The sequence below is a fragment of the Cupressus sempervirens genome, chromosome 9, assembly GCF_028749045.1.
Source record: "Cupressus sempervirens isolate cs-2001-9-10 chromosome 9, ASM2874904v1, whole genome shotgun sequence".
Classification (NCBI taxonomy): domain Eukaryota; kingdom Viridiplantae; phylum Streptophyta; class Pinopsida; order Cupressales; family Cupressaceae; genus Cupressus; species Cupressus sempervirens.
The window spans coordinates 187,611,940-187,632,741 of NC_143126.1; the positions used below are offsets into that span (position 1 = coordinate 187,611,940).

Below are 20,802 nucleotides of genomic sequence, written 5' to 3' on the forward strand. Positions count from 1 at the left end.
TTATTGATCAATTTCTCATAAATCTCCCTCTTTGACATAAATGCCAAAGTTGTAGCATCTTCAACATGCTTGGTGTAAGATTTGCATCTTATGTGTTTTTCCTCTATCACCATGCTTGTGACTGATTTGGAATTTCTACTCCTGTTGTCATCCTCTGCATCATCCTTCTCATATTTCAAAGATCTACTAGGGTAGCTTCTTTTTTGCTTTAGACTGCTTGAGTTAGGGGCATTACCCCCAACTTGCCTCTAAGATATTCATAAGTATCCTTGGGCAATGGTTTGGTGAAGATATCTGCAATTTGTTCCTTTGTGTGAATGTACTCCATCTTCACTTATTTGTCTTCCACCAATTCTCTGACATAGTGATACTTGATTGCAATATGCTTGATTTTTGAATGCATTACTAGATTCTTGGATATGTTTATAGCACTTGTATTATCACAATACAGTATCACAGGTTTGGTTACCTCTTCTTTCATTCCTTTCAATAGATGTTGGAGCCACACAATATTTGTGCAATTGATTGTTGCTGCCACATATTCTGCTTCTGCAGTGGACTGAGATGTGCATGTTTGTTTCTTGCTAGTCCAAGTAACTATCCTTTTACCTAAGAATAATGCTCCTCCAGTTGTGATTTTTCTATCATCAATGTTGCCTCCCTAATTTGCGTCTATGTATGCATTGAGCTCAAACTTCTTATTCTTTTTGTAGTATAGGCCAAAATCATTAGTTCCTTTGAGATACCTCATTATCCTTTTTACTACCATGAGATGATTTTCTCTAGGATTAGCAGAGAATCTAGCCACTATTCCAATTGCTAATGCTATGTCTGGTCTACTATGTACGACATATTGTAGTTTTCCAATCATGGATCTGTACATTGTTTGATTAACTTTAGTTGATTCATCATTTTTGGATAGCTTATGTCCTGTTGCCATTGGTGTGCTGACAGGTTTGGAGTCTTCCAATCCAAATGTCTTCAGTATCTCTTTGATGTACTTTGATTGTGTCACGAATATACCATGTTTTAGTTGATGTACTTGCAATCCAAAAAAGAACTTGATTTCTCCAAACATAGACATCTCAAACTCATGTTTCATTTTGTCAGCAAAACTTTTGCAAAGTGCTTCCTTTCCTCCAAAAACTATGTCATCCACAAAGATTTTAGATATAAGGATATCCTTACCTTCTTCTGATTTGATGTACATGTTGATGTTATCATCAGTTCTTTCAAATCCTATTTGCACTAGATACTTGTGAAGTCTCTCATACCAAGCTCTAGGTGCTTGCTTTAATCCATATAAAGCCTTATGCAATTTACATACCTTTATTTTGTTATTTTCATCAACAAATCCTTCTGGTTGCTCTATGTAGACTTCCTCTTCAAGTATACCATTCAGAATTGCAAACTTAACATCCATTTGATAGATTTTAAATTCTTTGAAAGCTGCATATGCCAGTAAAGTCCTCACTCCTTCCATTCTAGCAACTGGAGCAAAAGTTTCTCCATATTCTATTCCTTCTTCTTGTGCATACCCTTTACAGACTAGTCTTGCCTTGTTCCTTGCAATTTCACCATTCTCATCTAACTTGTTTCTAAACACCCACTTGGTTCCAATTACATTCTTGTCAGCTGGTCTTGAGACTAAGGTCCATGTCTTGTTCTTTTCAATTTGTTTTATTTCTTCTTTCATAGCATTGTACCAGTCATCATCTTGTATGGCTTCACTTACTATTTTTGGTTCTGTTTTACTGAGCAGACATGTCTCACTTCTGAGTCTATTCCTTGTCATTGGTCCTGCCTCTTTGTTTCCAATAATTTGATCTACAAGATGATGTCTTCTTACATACTTTGCCAATTCTAGTTCTTTCCTTGTTTGCATGTTGTCACTTTCAGAATCTGAATCTTCATGTATATTTTCATCAGATATTTCTTCATTTCCTTCATGTTGACAGTTCTTAGAATCTGAATGAACATTCTCTATATTCTACAGCTCAGCTTCTGAATGTGTCTGCTGCTTGGCATTCACTATCTGTGACTCGATAGATATTGGATTTTGTTGCTAATTGTCATTCTGAGTTGCAAATTCACCATTATTAGGTATACCTTCATAAAAGTATACAAAGGTCTTGTATTCTTCTACTTTCTTGGTGTTCTCAACATTTTGAACTTGTGCAAGCTCATCAAATTTCACATTTGCTTTCTACTACTTTGTTAGCATTAACATTCAAGCACTTATAAGCTTTGCTTCTAGTAGAATAACCAAGAAATGTGCTTTCCTCACTCTTTGCATCAAACTTTCCATTTCTAGACTCTTTATATATATAGCATTTGCATCCAAATATTTTGAAATGTTTTACATTAGGAGAATGCCCATACCATAATTCAAAAGGTGTTGCATTTGTACCTTTCTTGACTTGAACTCTGTTGAGTGTGTAGACTGCAGTACTTACAGCTTCTCCCTAGTACTTGAGTGCAACATTTTTCTCCATCATTAAGGTTCTAGCATAGTCAATGACTTATCTATTCCTTCTTTCTGCTATACCATTCTGAGGTGGAGTCCTAGGTGTTGATGTCTACCTTTTGATTCCTCTTTCATTGCAGAATTTTTCAAATTCTCTTGATGTGAATTCACCTCCTCTGTCAGATCTGAGACATTTTAGGCTATTCCTAGTCTCTTTCTCAACTCTAGCCAAGTACCATTTAAACATTTGGAACGGATCTAATTTTTGTTTCAGAAACATGACTGTCATCATCTTTGAATAGTCATCTACAAATAGCATTATGTATCTGTCACCTTTGTAGCTTTTCACTTCAATAGGACCACACAAGTCAGTATGAACTAGCTCTAATACTTCATTAGAAGTATAAGCCTTGCTTTTTAAAGTTGACTTGGTCATCTTCCCTAGTTGGCATTGTTTGCACATGGTGTTATTAGGCTTCTTCAACTTTGGTAGACCTCTGACTTTCTTCATTTTTTTGATGCTTATCAAATTGTCAAAATTTACATGACATAGCCTTTTGTGCCATAACCATACATCATCAGTTTGAACAATGAGACAAGAAGCATCTTCCATGTCTAGGTAGAACAAATTACTCCTAGTCTAGTCACCTCTTCCTATTAGACTTCCTTTAGAATCATAGATCTTGGCAATTCCATTTCCAAATTAAACCTTGCATCCTATGTTGCCTAACTGTGAGACACTTAACAAGTTATAATTCAGGCCTTCAACATAGTATGCATTATCACATGATATCTTTTTAGTCAGCTTGATACTACCTTTCCCTTTGATCTGACATGGTGCATTGTTACCAAATCTAACATTGTTTCCTTCATATTGATTAAAGGTAATCAACTTACTTTTATCTCCAATCATGTGATGAGAGCATCCACTGTCTATGATCCATTTGTTATTCTTGTTCATGCAGGTTACTAGGGCAGTTGCTTCATCTTCATCTGATTCATCTTTCATAGCCACATAGACTACTTCATCATCATTCTCATCAGAGTCTTCTTCAACAATGTAGCATCTTTTGCCTTTACCTCTGTAATCCTTGTTGTCCTCTTTCTTGTTTTTGAAGTTGCCTCCATCCTTGTAATTTTTTGTTTGTGTGCATATGGCTGCAATGTGACCAACTTCATTACAATTGAAACAAATGATTGGTAGCTTACCTTTGAATTTGCCTCTTCCTATGTGAAATCTTCTTGCTAGTAATGCCTCTAATTGGTCTACATCATCTTCATTAGTGCTGCTGTCACTAGATACATACTTTCCTTTTCTATTGTTTTTCTTTGTTTGCACCTCCTCATTGTCGTTTATTGTCATCTTGGCTTTGAATGCAAATTCAAAGTTTTATGGCTTATAGTTGTCAAAGTTGGATAGCCCAAAGGCAGTGAGTCTTCCAATTATTCCTTCAAATGACAATGTGTTGCCTGGTACACACCTTAGCTCTTGGATGGCTGATACTCTTATAGCATAGATAGGAAGAAAAGTTCTCAAGTATTTGCTACATACTATTTCTTCTGATAACTGTCCTCTTAGGCATCTTATGGCACTTACCACTTCTTTCATCCTTGCACCATATTGAGCAGCATTATCTCCTTCTTCCATTTTCATGTCATCAAACTTTCCTCTTAGGCTCTCTCTTTTGTCTCTATTGACATTATCATCTCCTTCATAGATGTTTGATAATTTTTTTCACATTTGATGTGCAGTATCACATTCTTTGATGTCATCATACTCGGCATAGCTTAGTGTTGAAGCAATATCTAACATCGCTTGATTGTGCTCCTTCTTCTTGCTCATGTCTTTTGCAGTAAGGGGTCCTCCAGGGTCTGTATGATCAACTGTGATTGAAGTTTGTGCATAGTCACCTATTGATCCAAGATGCAGCTTCATTAGAATTTACAATGCAACAAAGTTGTCTTTGTTTAGCTTGGGAAATTCTCTCTTGGACATCTTGATCTTCCTATTGCTAGTACCTTGAAACAAATCAGCAGTGGGCTCTGATACCAATTGTTAGGATTCTTTTAGAATAACTAAGAGAGGGGGTGAATCAGTTATTCAAGGTCCAATAATGTCCAATACAACTTTTTCTTTCTAGCCTTTTTACTTTCTTGTCAAATCCTTGATGGCATATAATTGAAATTATCATGCATGCAATTGAACATTAAACAATCATGAAAAGTAAACATGCATCACCACATAACACAAAGGATTTTGGTGACCCAGAAACCCTCCAAGAATAAGAAGATAAAACTAGAGTGGGGATGATACCCACAAAGTAACTGCACAATTGATTTCAACCACTTCTGATGGTTTGCCCTGTTAAAGGCCTACGCTGTTAAAGGCTACAACACACTGTTAAATGTGACCCTGTTAAAGGATTTCTACACCCTGTTAGGAGTGTGCCTTGTTAGAGGACTTAAGAACATTCAACTTAGAATGCCACCCTGTTAAAGGATTTACATAGAGCTGTTAGGCCCACCCAAGTCCATGGGATTTACAGTCACCTTCTCAAAAGAATCTTTTATCCCTCTCTAAGGATCTCCCATCCTTCTCCTAAGGATCTCTTATCCTTCTCCTGGGAATCTTCTATTCTTTTCCTGAGGCTTATCCACCTAGCTGTTAAGCTAACCTAGCAATGTAGGATTTTAATTTCTAATACAATGGTAAGAAAGTATTAGAAAGGTTTTGACCTGATAAAGATTGCAACTTTAACCTTGCAGATTTCAGATCACTCTTCAGTTCTTTTATTGGCTTGGCTTTTCTTCCTTGCAGTGCTGACAGCTTGTTCACCCTTCAAGATCTGTCTCCTTTAGTTCTTCCACTCGTTATGCCAATGCACTCTATGGTCACTTGATCAACTCAAAGTCTTGATGCTCTGTGCTTACTCCTCACTGTGTCCTCTTCTTGACACTTCACACTAGCGTTCTCTTGGCTTCTTCACACGACCACACTTATGACCAACTCCCTCTTCTTTTTCAATCTCGAACTTGTAACTCCTTATAAAGAAGTTATGTTCTTCGTTTCCCACTCAAATCTTCCCACTCATCAATTTGATTTGATCGATATTGTTTTCCCTCCAAATTGTTTCTTCCAGAAACTTCATGATAAGTCCATCAATATTCGCCTTGAATTGGTTTGCATGGTTTACATAAAATTTTGTGACATCTACTCATCATCCTTATCATCCAACTAATTCAGAAAATTTAATGTAACAAACTTATCGTTACTGATCTAGCGAACCTTTTGACTTAACAAATAATGCAGCAACTCGGCATCATTGGTTTACTGATGCTCGACACTATTTAGCTTTGGATTGGTCGGCATCCTCTATAGTTTCTGCTTTACTCGACACCTGAAGCTTTCTTTATTGCTTGGTTTCTATTACTTTCTTGAATCACTGGGCTTGTATTTACTTTGTAGTGCTTGGCTTCTGTTGGATCTTGAGTTACTCAGCTTCTACTACATTTAGTGTTACTCGGCACCTGACGGATTGCTCGGCACACACTAAAGTTGAACTTGCTCGGCTTTAACTAGCTTGCTCGACACTCACAAATGAACTTAGTTAAACATTACATCTTTGATGTGTCTTAGTGTGTCCATTCCCTGTGTCTTAGAGTATGTCATCAATACACTATTTCATCAATGGATTAGCTAATCCTTATACTTCATTACAACATCATAACTTCAACCTTTCTCTAGGTGCTCTAGTTACATCTTATTGATTGGCTCCTCCTTGTCAATCAACCAATTGATAGTATTTGGATCACTAAAGCAATTATCATTCCTACAAGTAGCAAGTTTTACATCAATGACAAAACAATGATTGAAAGCATTCGTTACCAGTTCCACTATTCTTCATTCATGATCTTTTCAATCATTTCCAACAGTTGGATTGTAACTTCTCAAAGGATTGGTAGTGGTTGCCTCATCAATTTTGTCATTCCCTCCTTAAAAAAATTACATAAAACTCTTTCCTTCCTTTCCATTGCATAAATGGAATTTTAAATTTAAGGAAAAGACTTCAAAAAAAATGAGTGCTCAAGTATGTCTTAACACAAGAGGCCAATGGACAAATTCTATCTTGGAAAGTCTAACACTTCAAACTACCAATTGGTGAAATGTTGAGATGTTTGATGATTTATCTTGATAAATGCCTCTTTTGTCTTGAGGATAAAAACTGGAAACACATTTTTTTTGGATTGTATATTGGCTAAGAAAAAGTGGAATGCTATTTTTACTTATATTAAAACTATTTTTTAGCATGCTTTAAGTAAAAAAGAAGAAATTTTGGAACTAGAACTTAAAAAATATTGTGTCCAATTCTATGAGGCAAACCATATTATTTAACATTTGGAAAATTAGATGCATGGTTATTTGATTAGTTTTTCCAACCATAAGTATCACTAAGAAGGAGAAAACCTAAGGTTTTTCTTTGATGTAAATTTTCAAACAATTTTCTTGTACTCTCAATTATAGGAACTCCACCAAATATAAAAATTAAAACTGCAATGTTCTTTAATTTGTTGAGGTTATTCCTTTGTAGTTTTTCTATGCTAGTAGGCTCCATTGGGGATTTCTAGTCTCAAGATCTATTGATCTTTGTGGTTTTGGTTCATCCTATGTTGATTATGTTAATATTTGATGAGTGTGGTATGATCTATTGAGATATTAAAGTCGATTGACCATATTTTGACAACATTATGATTACCTTTAAAAAAGTTGCATGCTAGTATCCAACCAAATTTTGTTGATGAAAGGGGCAAGCACAATTAGATATGGCCATGGATATGAATATGAACCCCCAAGGCAAGAAAATTCACGCTTGTCAAGTGAGTAAGAAGAGGAGTGGGGATGGGACTTCAAATTTTGATTTCTTTAAGGAGGAAGATGTTGATGAGGAGGAGGATGCTGGAGGATTTGGGAAAGATTGTGTACAACAAGGGATTTATTGTACCCCTTCTTTGTTGCATTTGTAAGTTTCTAGTGGATTTTGTATTTATGAGATCCTTTTGGCCTCTAATGCTTCCCATAGATGGATCATTGATCTTCTATCTTACTTGGGGTACATTCTTCCTCATCTAGATGCTTGGTCTTCTATCTTGGTGGATTTCTCTGGCTATGCGCCCTTCGTTACGAGTTCCCCTTCTCTTTGGTTGCATGCTCATGATGGGGATGGTTTGGTCTAGACCTATATGGAGATGTCTTCCCTATGTAGAGACTTTCTTTCAGAGGGGTTTGGTCCCTCTGTTATGTCTATTGTCAATGATTTCATGGGAGCTTCTAGTTCTAGGTGTCTTCTTGGGATTCTCAGTGATTAGGGTACTATTGATGTGGGTTGTTATACTTCTCACATCTAGTTTCCACAAACCTATTGGGTGGGTTTGTGGTGAGTGACATGCAAGGTTTTGGATTAGGGTTTTAGAGGTGGCTTTCGATATCCTCTTTTCATGGCCTCAATTTGTTTCTGCACTATAATGCGCGAGTGCTCACAGCTTGTTCTTCCCTATGGTTGTGAAAATTGTGGTGTGTTTTCTCTCAGGGGTGTGCACATGTTTTTTGTGCTTACTAGCTTTGTGTACCCATTTCATGCTCAAGCTATGCTGCTAGATTATTTGTTGGTCAGAACTGGGCAATGTCTTTCTCTTTTGAAGGCTTTTGTGTTCTTCTCTTTGGCTTGGAGTGAGCTAACATGGAAGAGTGCCACAAGGTTGTATCCCCATGTTGTTGATGTTAATTGCATTGAGTTTCACTCTCTTTTTAAGAGATGGTGGAAGTAGTATTGGGCTACTATTCTAATGATTGTGGCTATTATAAGAAGGTCTTGGAGGACCCATGATTCTTCTTCATGTGTGGATGAGAGTGGTGTTGGCCACTGGTACTTTTCATTCTTTTGGATTGGATTGAATCCCTCTTGGGTTGATTCTATTAGGATTGATTGCTCCAGATTGTGTGTTGAGGATGAGTGGTATACTTATGTGGAGAAGCCCAACATTTTGTTGAGGATGGGTCATTATGTGCCCCTAATTCTATGTCTCAGGCTCGATTTCCCTTTTATTGGGAAGTTTATTCCTGGTTCAGAAGGCTTTCTTGTACCCTTTGGCTATGTTTAAAGGTTTGGTTCAGAAGAGGTAGGCTTGGACTTTTTTCTTTGCTTTTGTCATGGCTTCATGTATTATGGAGCTATCCCCTATAGAGGTGGAGTTTATATTCGTGATTTGGAACACAAAGGTTATCCCAATTGAGGGAGAGAGTAGTTAGGCTATCACTGGTGATGGTTTTGATGGCTGGAAGTGTCTTTTCTTAGGCCTTAGTTTTGTGAGCTTTCTTCTCCCTACTCCTATTGAGGTGGATCTATTTGCTATAGAGGTGGGAAGGAAGTCTGCATTGAGTTGGAAGATCTTTGTGAATGTTGGCCTGAATTGGTGGTCTAGCTAATTTTGGACCCTTGGTTTTGTCAGAAAAAAGGGAGATTGGCTATCCAATGCCTGAGTTTGGGCACTTGGTCTTTTGGGTCTGATTTTGCCTCCTCCTCTCTGTTTCTTTTCTTCTTGTGACTAGGTGTTTGCTGGTAGTTTTAAAGGGCTCACTTGAATCATTTGTTGTTGTTTTTGGTTAAAACTTGCATCTATTATAGGGGCTTGTCCCATGATGATTTTTGACAATGCTGACTATGGTTGGTGTTTGAGTCACATCTATGCCTTGTTTTTGATGGAGGTAGACCTAAGATGTTGTTTTCACTTGATGTTGGTCATTGGGTGTCGTTAATGTACTATCAATTATATCCAGTGTCTGCCCTTTGTACTTGCTCTCTATTGTACCACAGACCAACACCCTCTTTCTATTTTTTTATATAAAAACATCATGACTACCTTTCATTATATATTTTTTAATCTTCTAGTTTATTCAATTAAAAAAATTATATCAAATAAATATAAAAAGAGTCATTTAGGGCCCGTTTGGTGAGCAGAATAGGAATATGTATATTAGAATACGTATTCTGGAATAGAACGTATTCCCGTTCTTTGTTTGGTTCAACCAATATTTGATGGGAATTCGCGGACCTGAAAATTTATGTTTTCTAAAATTAAAAAAAATGGAATAGGAATACGTATTCCAATAACACCTATTTTGGTGGAATTGCAAAACCCCTTTTTTGGGCCAAAAATGGAATACGTATTCTATTTTTACTTCGTATTCCAATCCCGTTTTGGTGCATCCAAACAAAAAATTCAAAATTTTTGGAATACGTATTCCTATTCCGCTCACCAAACGAACTCTTAAAAACTCATTACAATTGAACAAATACTTTAGAAAAACTTACTTTTAAAAATTATTTAGAGATAGAAACTCTAAAAATAATAATAAAATTCAACATTCTAATAACCCATTAAAAATGATTCTATTCCATTCTATTATACAATCACCACTTGTACATAAATGGTATTCTAACTTACCCCACCACATGACATCATTGAATAGTTTTTCCTTCATACCAACATCCTTAAATTCAAAGTAGGGTGGTTCCCATCTAATTTTTCCTTAAAGATACATTCAAAGCACAAATCCTTGAAATCTGTTTTTATCCTAAGCTTTCAATCTCTTAAGTCAAATGTAACTTTATTTCCACCTCCTTAAAAAGTTGTAGGCCATGGGGTTTTGTAGTAGTGTCTAGGCAGTCAATACATGGTGATGTGAAATAGAAAAGGGAGGTTTTATGTGACACAACATGTGCAAAGGCGACAAAGGAGCCTGCGTGGGGTCTTCCATATGACCAGTTGTATAAGCAAACAAGAAGCATCATGGGGTGTATCTACAATACACATGTAAATCAGTGAATGAATAAACAAGCTTAACTATTAATAAAAGTTCATCTTTAACTTAGTTTGACAATCATATCAGATGATGCGGTGGAAACATTTGTCAGTTTGTAAGTTAATATCTGCTGCCGAACAGCCGGCACTTTATTTATTGTTTGGAATTTCTTAATGGATGAAAAGAAGAGATGGTAATATTTAAGTTTTGTTCACGATGATAGGCTTGTGAGCTTTGAATTTCATGGTCAAATGTATTTGTTAGGAGTTATTTTTGTTGGGGTAATAATTATGCATTTGCAATTGTTTGTTGTACATCTGGTGAGGTGTGTTTCTTTAATAAGGTTCTTTATTTATTTAGGTGTGGGTTCGTTTGGAGGTGCAATAAATTCATTGTAATTTTAAAAAGGTCTAATGTGTACTTCTCTATCTCTTTTAATAAATTGGCTAGAATGGGTGCCTTCAATAATTGGTTGAAGTTGTAACGAGTCAATGATGTGTGTAATTTAGGCTCGAGGTTTGTGATTTTGATACGTTGTAAATATAAAATGAGATAATTATATCAATTTTCAACAATTAATAAAATCATTAAATCAAGTGGATTTTTTTTAAAGTGAAGTTGAATGGTTGACAATGAACTTGTTGAGAATTAAGTCTTGATAAATACAAAGCCTCGTGATGCTTTGAAAGAATGAGGTTGAAATTGTACCATAGACAATTTGGGTGGGATGAATACTCTCTAGTTGTTAACACGGAGTTGTAAGAAGTCGATTATCCATGCATCTATGTTCCAAATTCTCAATAATAGTTGGTTATTGAAACAATTTAAGATGCCTATTCTATTATAAAAATAGGCCCCCCATTCAATCCAGTGATCATTACTCTATTGGTGAAGGCTAAAAATGAATCTACCAAGGACAAACTCATGTTGAATACAAAGACGTGATTCTTTAAAGAGTCAAATCTAAAATTGTCCCTCAACAACTTTGACATAATGCAATCAAAGTTTTAGAATAGATGAAATGCAACCAAAATAACACCTTAGACATTTTTCAGAGAGAGAAAATACAACCAAAAAATTATACTTTAGCGGTTTTTAACAAAGCTAGAATGCAACCAAATTAATAGCTTAGACAATTTCAGTAGGGACATATAACACTTAAAATTATATCATAGAGGATTTCAGCAACGAGGAGATGCTACTAAAATTATACCTTAGAAAATCTTAGTCTATTGATGAAGTTGACTATTGAATGCCTAACAAAGAATCTACCAACGACCAAGTTGTGTTGAGTCCAAAGACATGTGACCCTTGAAAGAGACAAACCTAGATTTGTACCTCTACAATTTTGACAGAATGCAACCAAAATTATACCCTAGATAGTTCTAGCAGAGAAATGAGGTTGTGATGAATGCAAGCACATGTGACACTTTAAATTGACAAGTCTGAAATTGTACCTTGACCAAATGCAACCAAAATATATCATAGACAATTTTGGCATATTGGCTAAGTCTAACGAAGAATCCCTCAAAGACATAGCCCTCTTGAGTACAAAGACATGTGATCCTTAAAGAGACAAACCTAAAATCATATCTTGACAACCTCACATGGTACAACCAAAATTATATTGCAGATAGTTTTCTAAGCAAAGACAAAATGCAACCCAAATTGTACCCTTGATTATTTCATCATAATGGACACCCTTTCAATATCTAATGCTAAAACAAAGATACTTTGACGCTATCATATGATCATAAACTTTAGGTCCACGTAAAGTTCAGGTGACTACAGATGGTGCAATCAAACTTGGACCCACATGAAGACATGCAATCCTTAAAGAGTCATATCTAAAATCATACCTTCACAACTTGACAAAAATGCAACCAAAATTATATTCCAGGTAGTTTTAACAGAGACATAATCCAACTAAAATCTAACCCTTGATTATTTAAACTTAATTGATACCATTATATTCATGTTTTTGGGTAAGATTGTGTGCAAGTTTTTCAACCTTTACTACCAAAGCAAAGATACCCCGTTTAATCTTTAATGCCAAAGCAAAGATACTTCAATACTACCATATAACCATCAAATTTAGGGCCTTGGAAGGATGGTGACTACAAATCGTATAATCAAATTTAAAACCACATAAAGACAAATGAGTGGATAATTGCATGACAAGGTTCCTATACAAAGACAAGTTTAGATGATAATTTTGAAATTCACATAAAGGACGAGTGACTACAATTCATGTAACTCAAACAACCCTATGGCCTATGTCCTTATGTCCTTAGAGAGAGACAAATTCAAATTTGTACATCGATAACTTTGATAGAATGTAACCAAAATCTTGTCCTAGATTATTTTTGGTGAGCGGAATAGGAATACGTATTCTGGAATAGAATGTATTCCTGTTCTCCGTTTGGTTCAGCGAATATTTGATGGGAATTCGCGGACCCGAAAATTTATGTTTTCTAAAGTAAAAAAAAATGGGATAGGAATACGTATTCCAATACCACCTATTTTGGTGGAATTGCAAAACCCCATTTTTGGGCCAAAAATGGAATACGTATTCCATTTTTGCTTCGTATTCCAATCCCGTTTTGGTGCATCCAAACAAATAATTCACAATTTTTAGAATACGTATTCCTATTCCGCTCACCAAACGGGCTCTTAACAAAATGAATACATCTTCAATTTAGTACGACCATCCAAGTGACTCAAATCTTCTAATTCAAACAATACAACCATCACATTTAGGCCCACGTTGATGGGTGACTCAAATCTTCTAATTCAAACAAGGCCGTAGACATTTTATAACGTTTCGTTGAATTACAAGAGTAAATAAAACGTGACAGACCATCCTCCTGCATTTTTACATTGTACTAGATCACATTGCCTCCCTGCGTGTCCGTCATCTTTTGTCTTGGCTTCCAATGGAGTCAAGGTAAAAGTGAAAGCTAATGTAGACATTGTGGGGAAGCATCGTTAAATGACGTGGTTTTGTTCACCTGCCCAATTTGTGAAGCAAAGGGGGAAAATTGGTACCTTTAAAGGCCTGCATTTTCCTACGTAGTCCTTCGCCATTCAGATCAGATCTAAGCTTGTAGATAAGCTGCAGCAGCAGCAGCAGAGAAGTGGAGGAAGAAGAAGATTGAGGAAAAACAGAGCATAGGAATGTTATAGAAGAATGGGGACGGAGTGTGATGTTTATGACACCAGTTTCAATTCAATCAGCGAGAGTAGTTTCAGCTGTGTTTCTTCTTCGGTGGGTCTGGACCTCTGTAGTGCTCGAAGCAGTATAAGCAATGATAAGGTTGCTCCACCATTGCCCTGCAATGTGAACAAGCCACACAAGGCCAATGATGCGGCTTGGGAGGCTGTGAGGGCGGTGAGGTGTGAGGAGGGGCCAATCGGGCTGAGCCACCTCAGATTGGGGAAGAAGGTGGGCAGTGGAGATATTGGAAAGGTGTACATGTGTCGCCTCCGTGGCTTTGAAGGCTGTGATTATGCGGTGAAGGTGGTGGATAAGGAGGCTCTGTTTCATAGGAACAAGGCGCACCGTGCTGAGGTGGAGCGCCAGATCTTGTCCACGCTGGACCATCCGTTTCTTCCCACTCTCTATGCCCATTTTGATGCCTCCCATTACTCTTGTCTCCTCATGGATTATTGCTCTGGCGGTGATCTCCATTCTCTCCGCCAGCGCCAACGCTCCAGGCGCTTCTCCGCACGCTCTGCAAGGTACTATGTGTTTCATGTTGTGTTTGCAAGATTGGTTTTTGGAAGAGATTGTGTGTGTTTCTTGAATCTATGTTTCAGGTTGTGTTTGCAAGATTGGATTTTTTTGGGGGGAAGATTTTGTTTTGTGTGTTTTTGAATCGACGTTTTGGCAAGATTGGTTTTTTAGGGGGAGGAGGAATTGTATTGTGTGTTTTGGAATTGAGTTTGGCAGATTGTGTTTTGGTAGAGATTGTGTGCTTTTGAATTGATGTTTTGGAAGAAACTGTATGTTGTTTTGCATCTATGTTTCTGATTGGACTTGTAATCTATGTTTTGGGAGTAACTGTACGGTTTTTGAATCTCTGTTTCTGATTGGACTTGGCAATCTATGTTATTGAATTGCATTGGACAATCTGTGCCAAGAAGAGGAAGAGGAGGAGTTTGAGCTTCTTTTTTAATTCCATGATGACATGAGTTTTCTGTAAGATGATGTTCTGTTGTGTACAGACGCCTTTTGGGGAAAAAAAACTTTGTTTCTGTGGTGCTGTGTAGTTTGGCTTTCCTAGTTATGTTTCCCATGGTTACATATTGTATTTGCAAGAATGTTTTTCTTGGAAGAAATTGTGGGTGTTTTAAGAAACGATGTTTTGGATTGTGTTCGTATTGTATTTACAAAAGTGGTTTTTAGGGGAAGAAATTATGTGTTTTCTTGAATCGACATTTCTGATTACACATAATTCATTGTGGAAATGTTTATCTGGTCCTTATGATGTTTTACTTCCAGTACACTTTGACATAGGTTGAGTTTTTGGCAGTTCATATTGTATTTACAAGAATACATATAAAAGAAATTGTTTGTGCTGTTTTGAATGGACATTTCAGATTGTACTGGACAATCCATTGTCAACAAGAGGAAGAGTTAAGAATTAGTTTTTTTTGTTTTGTTCTCAAGATGATAAATAGTCTATGGAGGTTTACTCAAGTTTATTGATTGGTTTGATGGGTGAAATTTAGAGCAAAAGTGAGTTGAATCATATTGGGTAATGGAATCATATTTGATACTGTACTGAAATCATATTTGAAACTGTCTTTTTTTAAAAGTTTTTTTGTTGGTCATGTGGATTGGTATTTTGTAAGATTTTTGTTCAAGAAATGTGAGTGAGGATTTTCAACACCTGTTTGGGCTTTACAGAGATTTTTTTGAAACTTCTTGAACATGTAATTTGATGCTATTCTGAAACTCATTGAAAATATGGGATGGATATAATTTTGCTTGTGATTTTAATGTTTTGTTAGGGCCCTTGCTCTTTGCTGCGCAGATTTTTTCCCTGAACTAGCATGGATGTTTGAATGTATTCCTTAAACTTGGGTTAGACCCATTCGAACCTCATGGGGATAAGCCCTACTTCAATTTCACCCTACACTTATTCAAAGTCTTATGGATAAGTCCAACTTCAATTTTGTAAAATCAGAAATGTTTCTATATTTGATTGACCTGTATTGGAATCTTAGATCTTATAGAAGTGAGAGCCCTCCCAAAAGATTAGATTTTCTTCTTTCTTCCCAATGAGAAACAGGCTTTTTAAGGATCTTGTATGATAGTGATAGTAGAGAGATTGTAATAGCTAAACCATAATTTAAGTGATCTGAGTAGACTTTTTCATAGTTGTATATTCAATTCAATAATTGAGACCAACTGAATTAGTGTGGCAAAAGTAAACCCCACACCCTTAAAGCTTGGGTGCACAAAAAATGTGGATCCAATTAGTGAATTACTCCATTAAACACTGTAAATAACCATGCCCTCCATTAGAACACCATGCCCAAATACTGATAATCATATTCCAATAATGCACCCCCTCAAAAAAAAACAAAAGATTATATATTAATAATATCAGATTTTCACAATTTATTTTTAATATCTAATTTTGTTTCTGAATTCGATTGTGTATGTTTTTTAGTATAATGTTTAGAATCACACTCTCTGATCTGTCATCATCCTTCACTCTCTCATTCTGATGATAGATCACAGAATATGAACCGAAAAGTTGAATCGAATCCAAAAACAAAATTAGATACAAGATTGATGCTTCAGTAACTCAAATTTTCCAAAGCTTTTATTCATCCACAACTTATTTTTGCTCATTGTTCTTGTGATGCCTCCAGATTCTACGCAGCAGAGATAGTGGTAGCCCTGGAATATCTCCACATGATGGGAGTAATCTACAGAGACCTGAAGCCTGAAAACGTGCTGGTCAGAGAAGACGGCCACATAATGCTATCAGACTTCGACCTGTCCTTCCGGTGCGACGTCGTCCCAGCAATGCAGCTCCGACCGACACCTGTCCCCGACACGCACCCCAAACCGGAGGAACCCGAGCCGGTCACATCCTGCACTGCCGCGGGCTGCTTCCGGTTACGGAGACCCAAGAAGCCCAAAAGACAGGCGCCACAACCGGCGGAGCTGGTGGCGGAGCCGGCGGAAGCGCGCTCAAAGTCCTTCGTAGGAACCCACGAGTACCTGGCGCCGGAAGTCATCACCGGCAAGGGCCACGGTGGCGCTGTCGATTGGTGGACGCTGGGAATTTTCTTGTACGAGATGATGATTGGCTACACGCCCTTCAAGGGGCCCACCAAGGATGCCACGCTGGCAAACATCATCTCCCGGAGCTTGAAGTTCCCGGCGGAGAGACCCGACGGAAAAGATCCCGAGCTTTGGGAATCCGGCAAGGATTTGATAAAGAAATTGCTGGTCAAGGACCCCCGGCGGCGCCTGGGTTCGAACCGCGGATCTGCCGACGTGAAAAGACACCCGTTTTTTAAGGACGTGAATTGGGCTCTCATTCGCTCCACTTCGCCGCCCGGCCGGGAGGAGTCGAAAAGCCGGCCGAGTCTCCGGCGGACGAAGTCGTCGGGAAATTGTAATAATAATAATAGGCCGCCGGTGGAAGTGCCGCCTCATTTTGACTACTTCTAGGTTTGTTTTTTTTAATAATTTATTTTTTATGAAAGTCAGTGTACACACCACCTAGGGAAGAGAATCCACAAGGATTGATTTGTTTAGTCCTGGTTTTTTCTTCCCAAGCCTTGTAATATAGTGTGGCCTCTTCTTTTTTATTGTGCTCTTCTTGTACATACTCTTCTGCCATGTATGGGAGGAAAGGGAAATTTTGCCTGGTTGATTGGATTTTTTATGGTTTTGGTTTAGATTTAGGTTTGTCTAAAGAATGCGGAGTAGATATTCATGTAATCAGGTTGATTTTTTCTAATGGAAAAGTGAAGGAATCTAGAAAAGAAAGTTGACATAGTACATCATTTGATATCACATTTTACAAAGATGTTATAATCTTCACTATTTTTAAAGTTGGTTGTTATTTGTAAAGTTAGTTGGTAATATGCAATTCATCACAAATTTTGATTTGAATACATTTGTATGAATAATATATTAACATCACATTTGATACATACTCTCTCATTTATGGGGAAAAATGGAAAAATGAATTTTTTTTGGACGAATTGATTGATTCCAAGATGGTTTTGGTTTATATTTATGTTTATTTAAAGAATATAAAATATATATTCATGTAATCAAGTTGTTTCTAATGGAAAATGTTAAATAGTTAAGAGAATCTAGAAAGTTAACAAAGGGACCATATATGTTTGGTTCCAGTTTTTACAAAGGTGTTATATTTAAGCTGATAGCCTTATTTCTATTAGACTTGCCACCGAAATGTTGTGACATTCCGATGATGTCGGGCACCGTGAAAAATGGACTTTCCGGCTACTCCCACTATAAATTGTTATCGCCGCTAGGAAATGATAAATTATCTGAGTATCAAGCAATGATCGACCAATACAATCCATTATCTTAAGTTGGCCTTGTTCAAAGAAATTATGCTCTTGATAAATAATATGTGGCATTATTGAATCATCTTTCTCAATACTGTTTCTATGGTAAACGTGCCAACAATTAATTTGCAAGAAACCTAGAAATCAAATTCGTATAGAAAGCTTCTATAGAGTTAAAATCCTTTGACCATCATTGAGTTGCAATTGCAAACACACATTTTTGTTCAACAAAAACATCTAAATCTTGGAAAATCACACCAAATTGGGATCTTAAAGACGAAGAGCACAAACTCCACAATTCCTATGAAGGGTCCTCATAAAGAATAAGGATAAATATAACGTAAATATTTTACAATCATGAGAACGTAAGTCATTTGTGGCAATTCGTAACAGATGGCACCAGGGAAAGTGAAACTACAATTAGTATTATATTGAGGATTAAACCAATGAAACCTTTGAAGAGCATATGTGAATGATCGAATATTGAAGAAAACTTTGTTTTGATCCTCAATGTCGTCTAATAAGCGATACATGTTTCCACATGTAAGAGATTAATGTGTATTGTGATTTTCTTGAACTATCTTGAGGACCTTATGATAATGATTGTTCTCGAAAGATCGTTGAAGATTTATTTCAAATGGTTCAAAAAAGTTAAGAGGGAAATGCATATAGGAGAAACTAGTTCTAAATCTTAATAGACATTAAAAAAGAAAAGCTTGAACAAGAGGCAAATTGAAAAAAAATTAAGAATGTCCAAAGAGATACAAGACCAAAGTTTCTATTGATGATTTTTTTTGTTTTCAAATGCATAAACATAGACTTAATTGGATAAGAATTTTGGTCATTTGAAGCTGATGAAGACTGGAACTGCTTCAACAAGATCAATTGTCTTCTCCTTCAAGGTCACCATTTTCAAAATATTGTTTTATAAAAGTGATTTATGTTAGTTCTCCTAACTCATAAGTTAGGATCTTAACTTTCTCTTGTTTAAGGTTAGGTTTTAGAAGTTGAAGTTTGCATTAGTTAGTCATTAAATGCATTCCCAACAGAAAGTCATTGAATAAGAGTTATTATAAGAATTTGAAATTAGGTTAGAATTTAAAAGGATTTTGTAGCATGTGTTTATCATATTTTTCTCTTTATTAATATGTTTCATTTGTAAATTGAAAATTTGAATGATATATATATATATATATATATATATATATATATATATATATATATATATATACACACACACACTTGATTAGAATAAAGAGGTAGAATTTGATGGATTATAAGGTATTATAACTCCTTGTAGTGAATCGCTCAACTTAGATACTCTATTAGTTGTGAGGAGATTTTTTTGAATGTTATGACATAAATTATATGATATTATATTTCACGTAGAATATTCGTAGACAAATATATTGCGTTTTTTTAAATTTGAATTATAATTTCCTTATATTAATAAAATTGTAATGTTAGTAATAGGGAAAAATTCTTAAATTTATAAATACATTTTAATGTAAATTCATCTATATATTACTAAAATGATATTTTTTATTATCTAAAAAATATATTAAATGTATATATAAATTGTTAATGCAACTTATATTCAAATATTAAATTCTTTATATATCTAATATATAATATTCTTATATTAATAAAATCATATCAAAAAATTATTTTATATTTACTCAAACATACTAGACATTATTTTTTATTTTTCTTTATTGATAAGTGTTTTACTTGAAGATGATTAAATTGATCTCTACAATCTTCAATTTTTGCATTAATATTATTCCTTCATGCTTTCAATAGTCTTGTTATCATTTGTATTCAATCTATTCAAGAGTGTCATAAGATTTAGATTAATTGGTTTATCTCTAATAGAGATTTTCATGGTAGATATGAGTCCTCGGGATGAATACTTGTGGATAAATAAATAGTATGTATATCTCCAGAAATTCAAGGTACAAGCTATAAAAGTTTGTTCATTGTAGGTGAATCGCTTCCTTAAAGAGAGAGCAAGTGCATGTACGAGGACAATAAGTATGAAGTGAAAGGAAAAGAAGAAGACAATGGGAGGGAGAGAAATAGGAAGAGAGGGGAGATTGGGGAGGAGAAGAGATAGAATGATAAAGACATATGAGGTGAGCAATGGTATACAAATAGATACATAGAAAAGATCAAAGATAAATATTGAAAATAAAATATAGATGATGAGAGGTGAATGATGAAGAGAGGGATAGGCTAGATAAAAGGGAAGAAAGCCTCCATTGCTCTACACCACAATGCTACATTTGATGTTTCACCCTCCCCTAAAGATGCCTCTACATGCATAAGATGCATATAGGATAAAGTCAGATAGAAGGAGGGGAAGATAGGAGGGAGAAATTAGCATATGTAGGTAGAAATATATGAAGAAATGTATAGGGAGGTAAATAGGGAGAATTTGTGTATTAAAGAACAACATATGGATATTAAATTAAAAAGAGATATAGAAATATAGAATAAGATGGAGAGGGAGAGATATATATGATTAGATAGAGATAATTTTAAATTACTGGTTTCAAATAGCTAGGTAGTCCATTTCATATAGGAAATAATAGTTAGAGGGGTAGATAATTATAATGAAAGATAGTGAGAGAGTGAGGAGGTAGGAGAGAGTGCATAAGATTAATAATATTAAGGGAGAAAGGATTGTCTGCGTGTGTGAATAAGAAAGATATAAAGGTGAGGGTAAAGAAGTAGACATGGAGAGTTTATTAATAACTATTCAAGAACATCATCAAAGGTATACAAGACTATCGACTTAACCCTTGCACCCTTTAAAGGTGCAAGTGCTTGTCTTAACTTGTAAAGTTGGATTTTCTTCATTTTGATGTGGTTGGTAATTTACAATCCATCACAATTCAATGAGATT

General features: G+C 35.8%; 1 protein-coding gene across 1 annotated transcript; it reads left to right on the forward strand.

Annotated features, from left to right (window-relative positions):
- Window positions 1-13,315: 13,315 nt before the first annotated feature.
- On the forward strand, window positions 13,316-17,355 carry LOC149538103 (protein kinase PINOID 2-like). The gene is made up of 2 exons (XM_089799469.1): window positions 13,316-14,066; window positions 16,212-17,355. Exons 1-2 carry the CDS (start codon window positions 13,516-13,518, stop codon window positions 17,020-17,022), a joined length of 1,362 nt encoding a protein of 453 aa, XP_089655595.1. The 5' UTR covers window positions 13,316-13,515; the 3' UTR covers window positions 17,023-17,355.
- The last annotated feature ends 3,447 nt before the right edge of the window (window positions 17,356-20,802 follow it).

Excerpts from the sequence above, each read along its gene's own strand:
- LOC149538103 (XM_089799469.1), top strand. The coding sequence starts at position 13,516 with ATGGGGACGGAGTGTGATGTTTATGACACCAGTTTCAATTCAATCAGC. Across the intron at positions 14,067-16,211 it reads TTCTCCGCACGCTCTGCAAG|ATTCTACGCAGCAGAGATAG; the intron begins GTACTATGTGTT and ends TGATGCCTCCAG.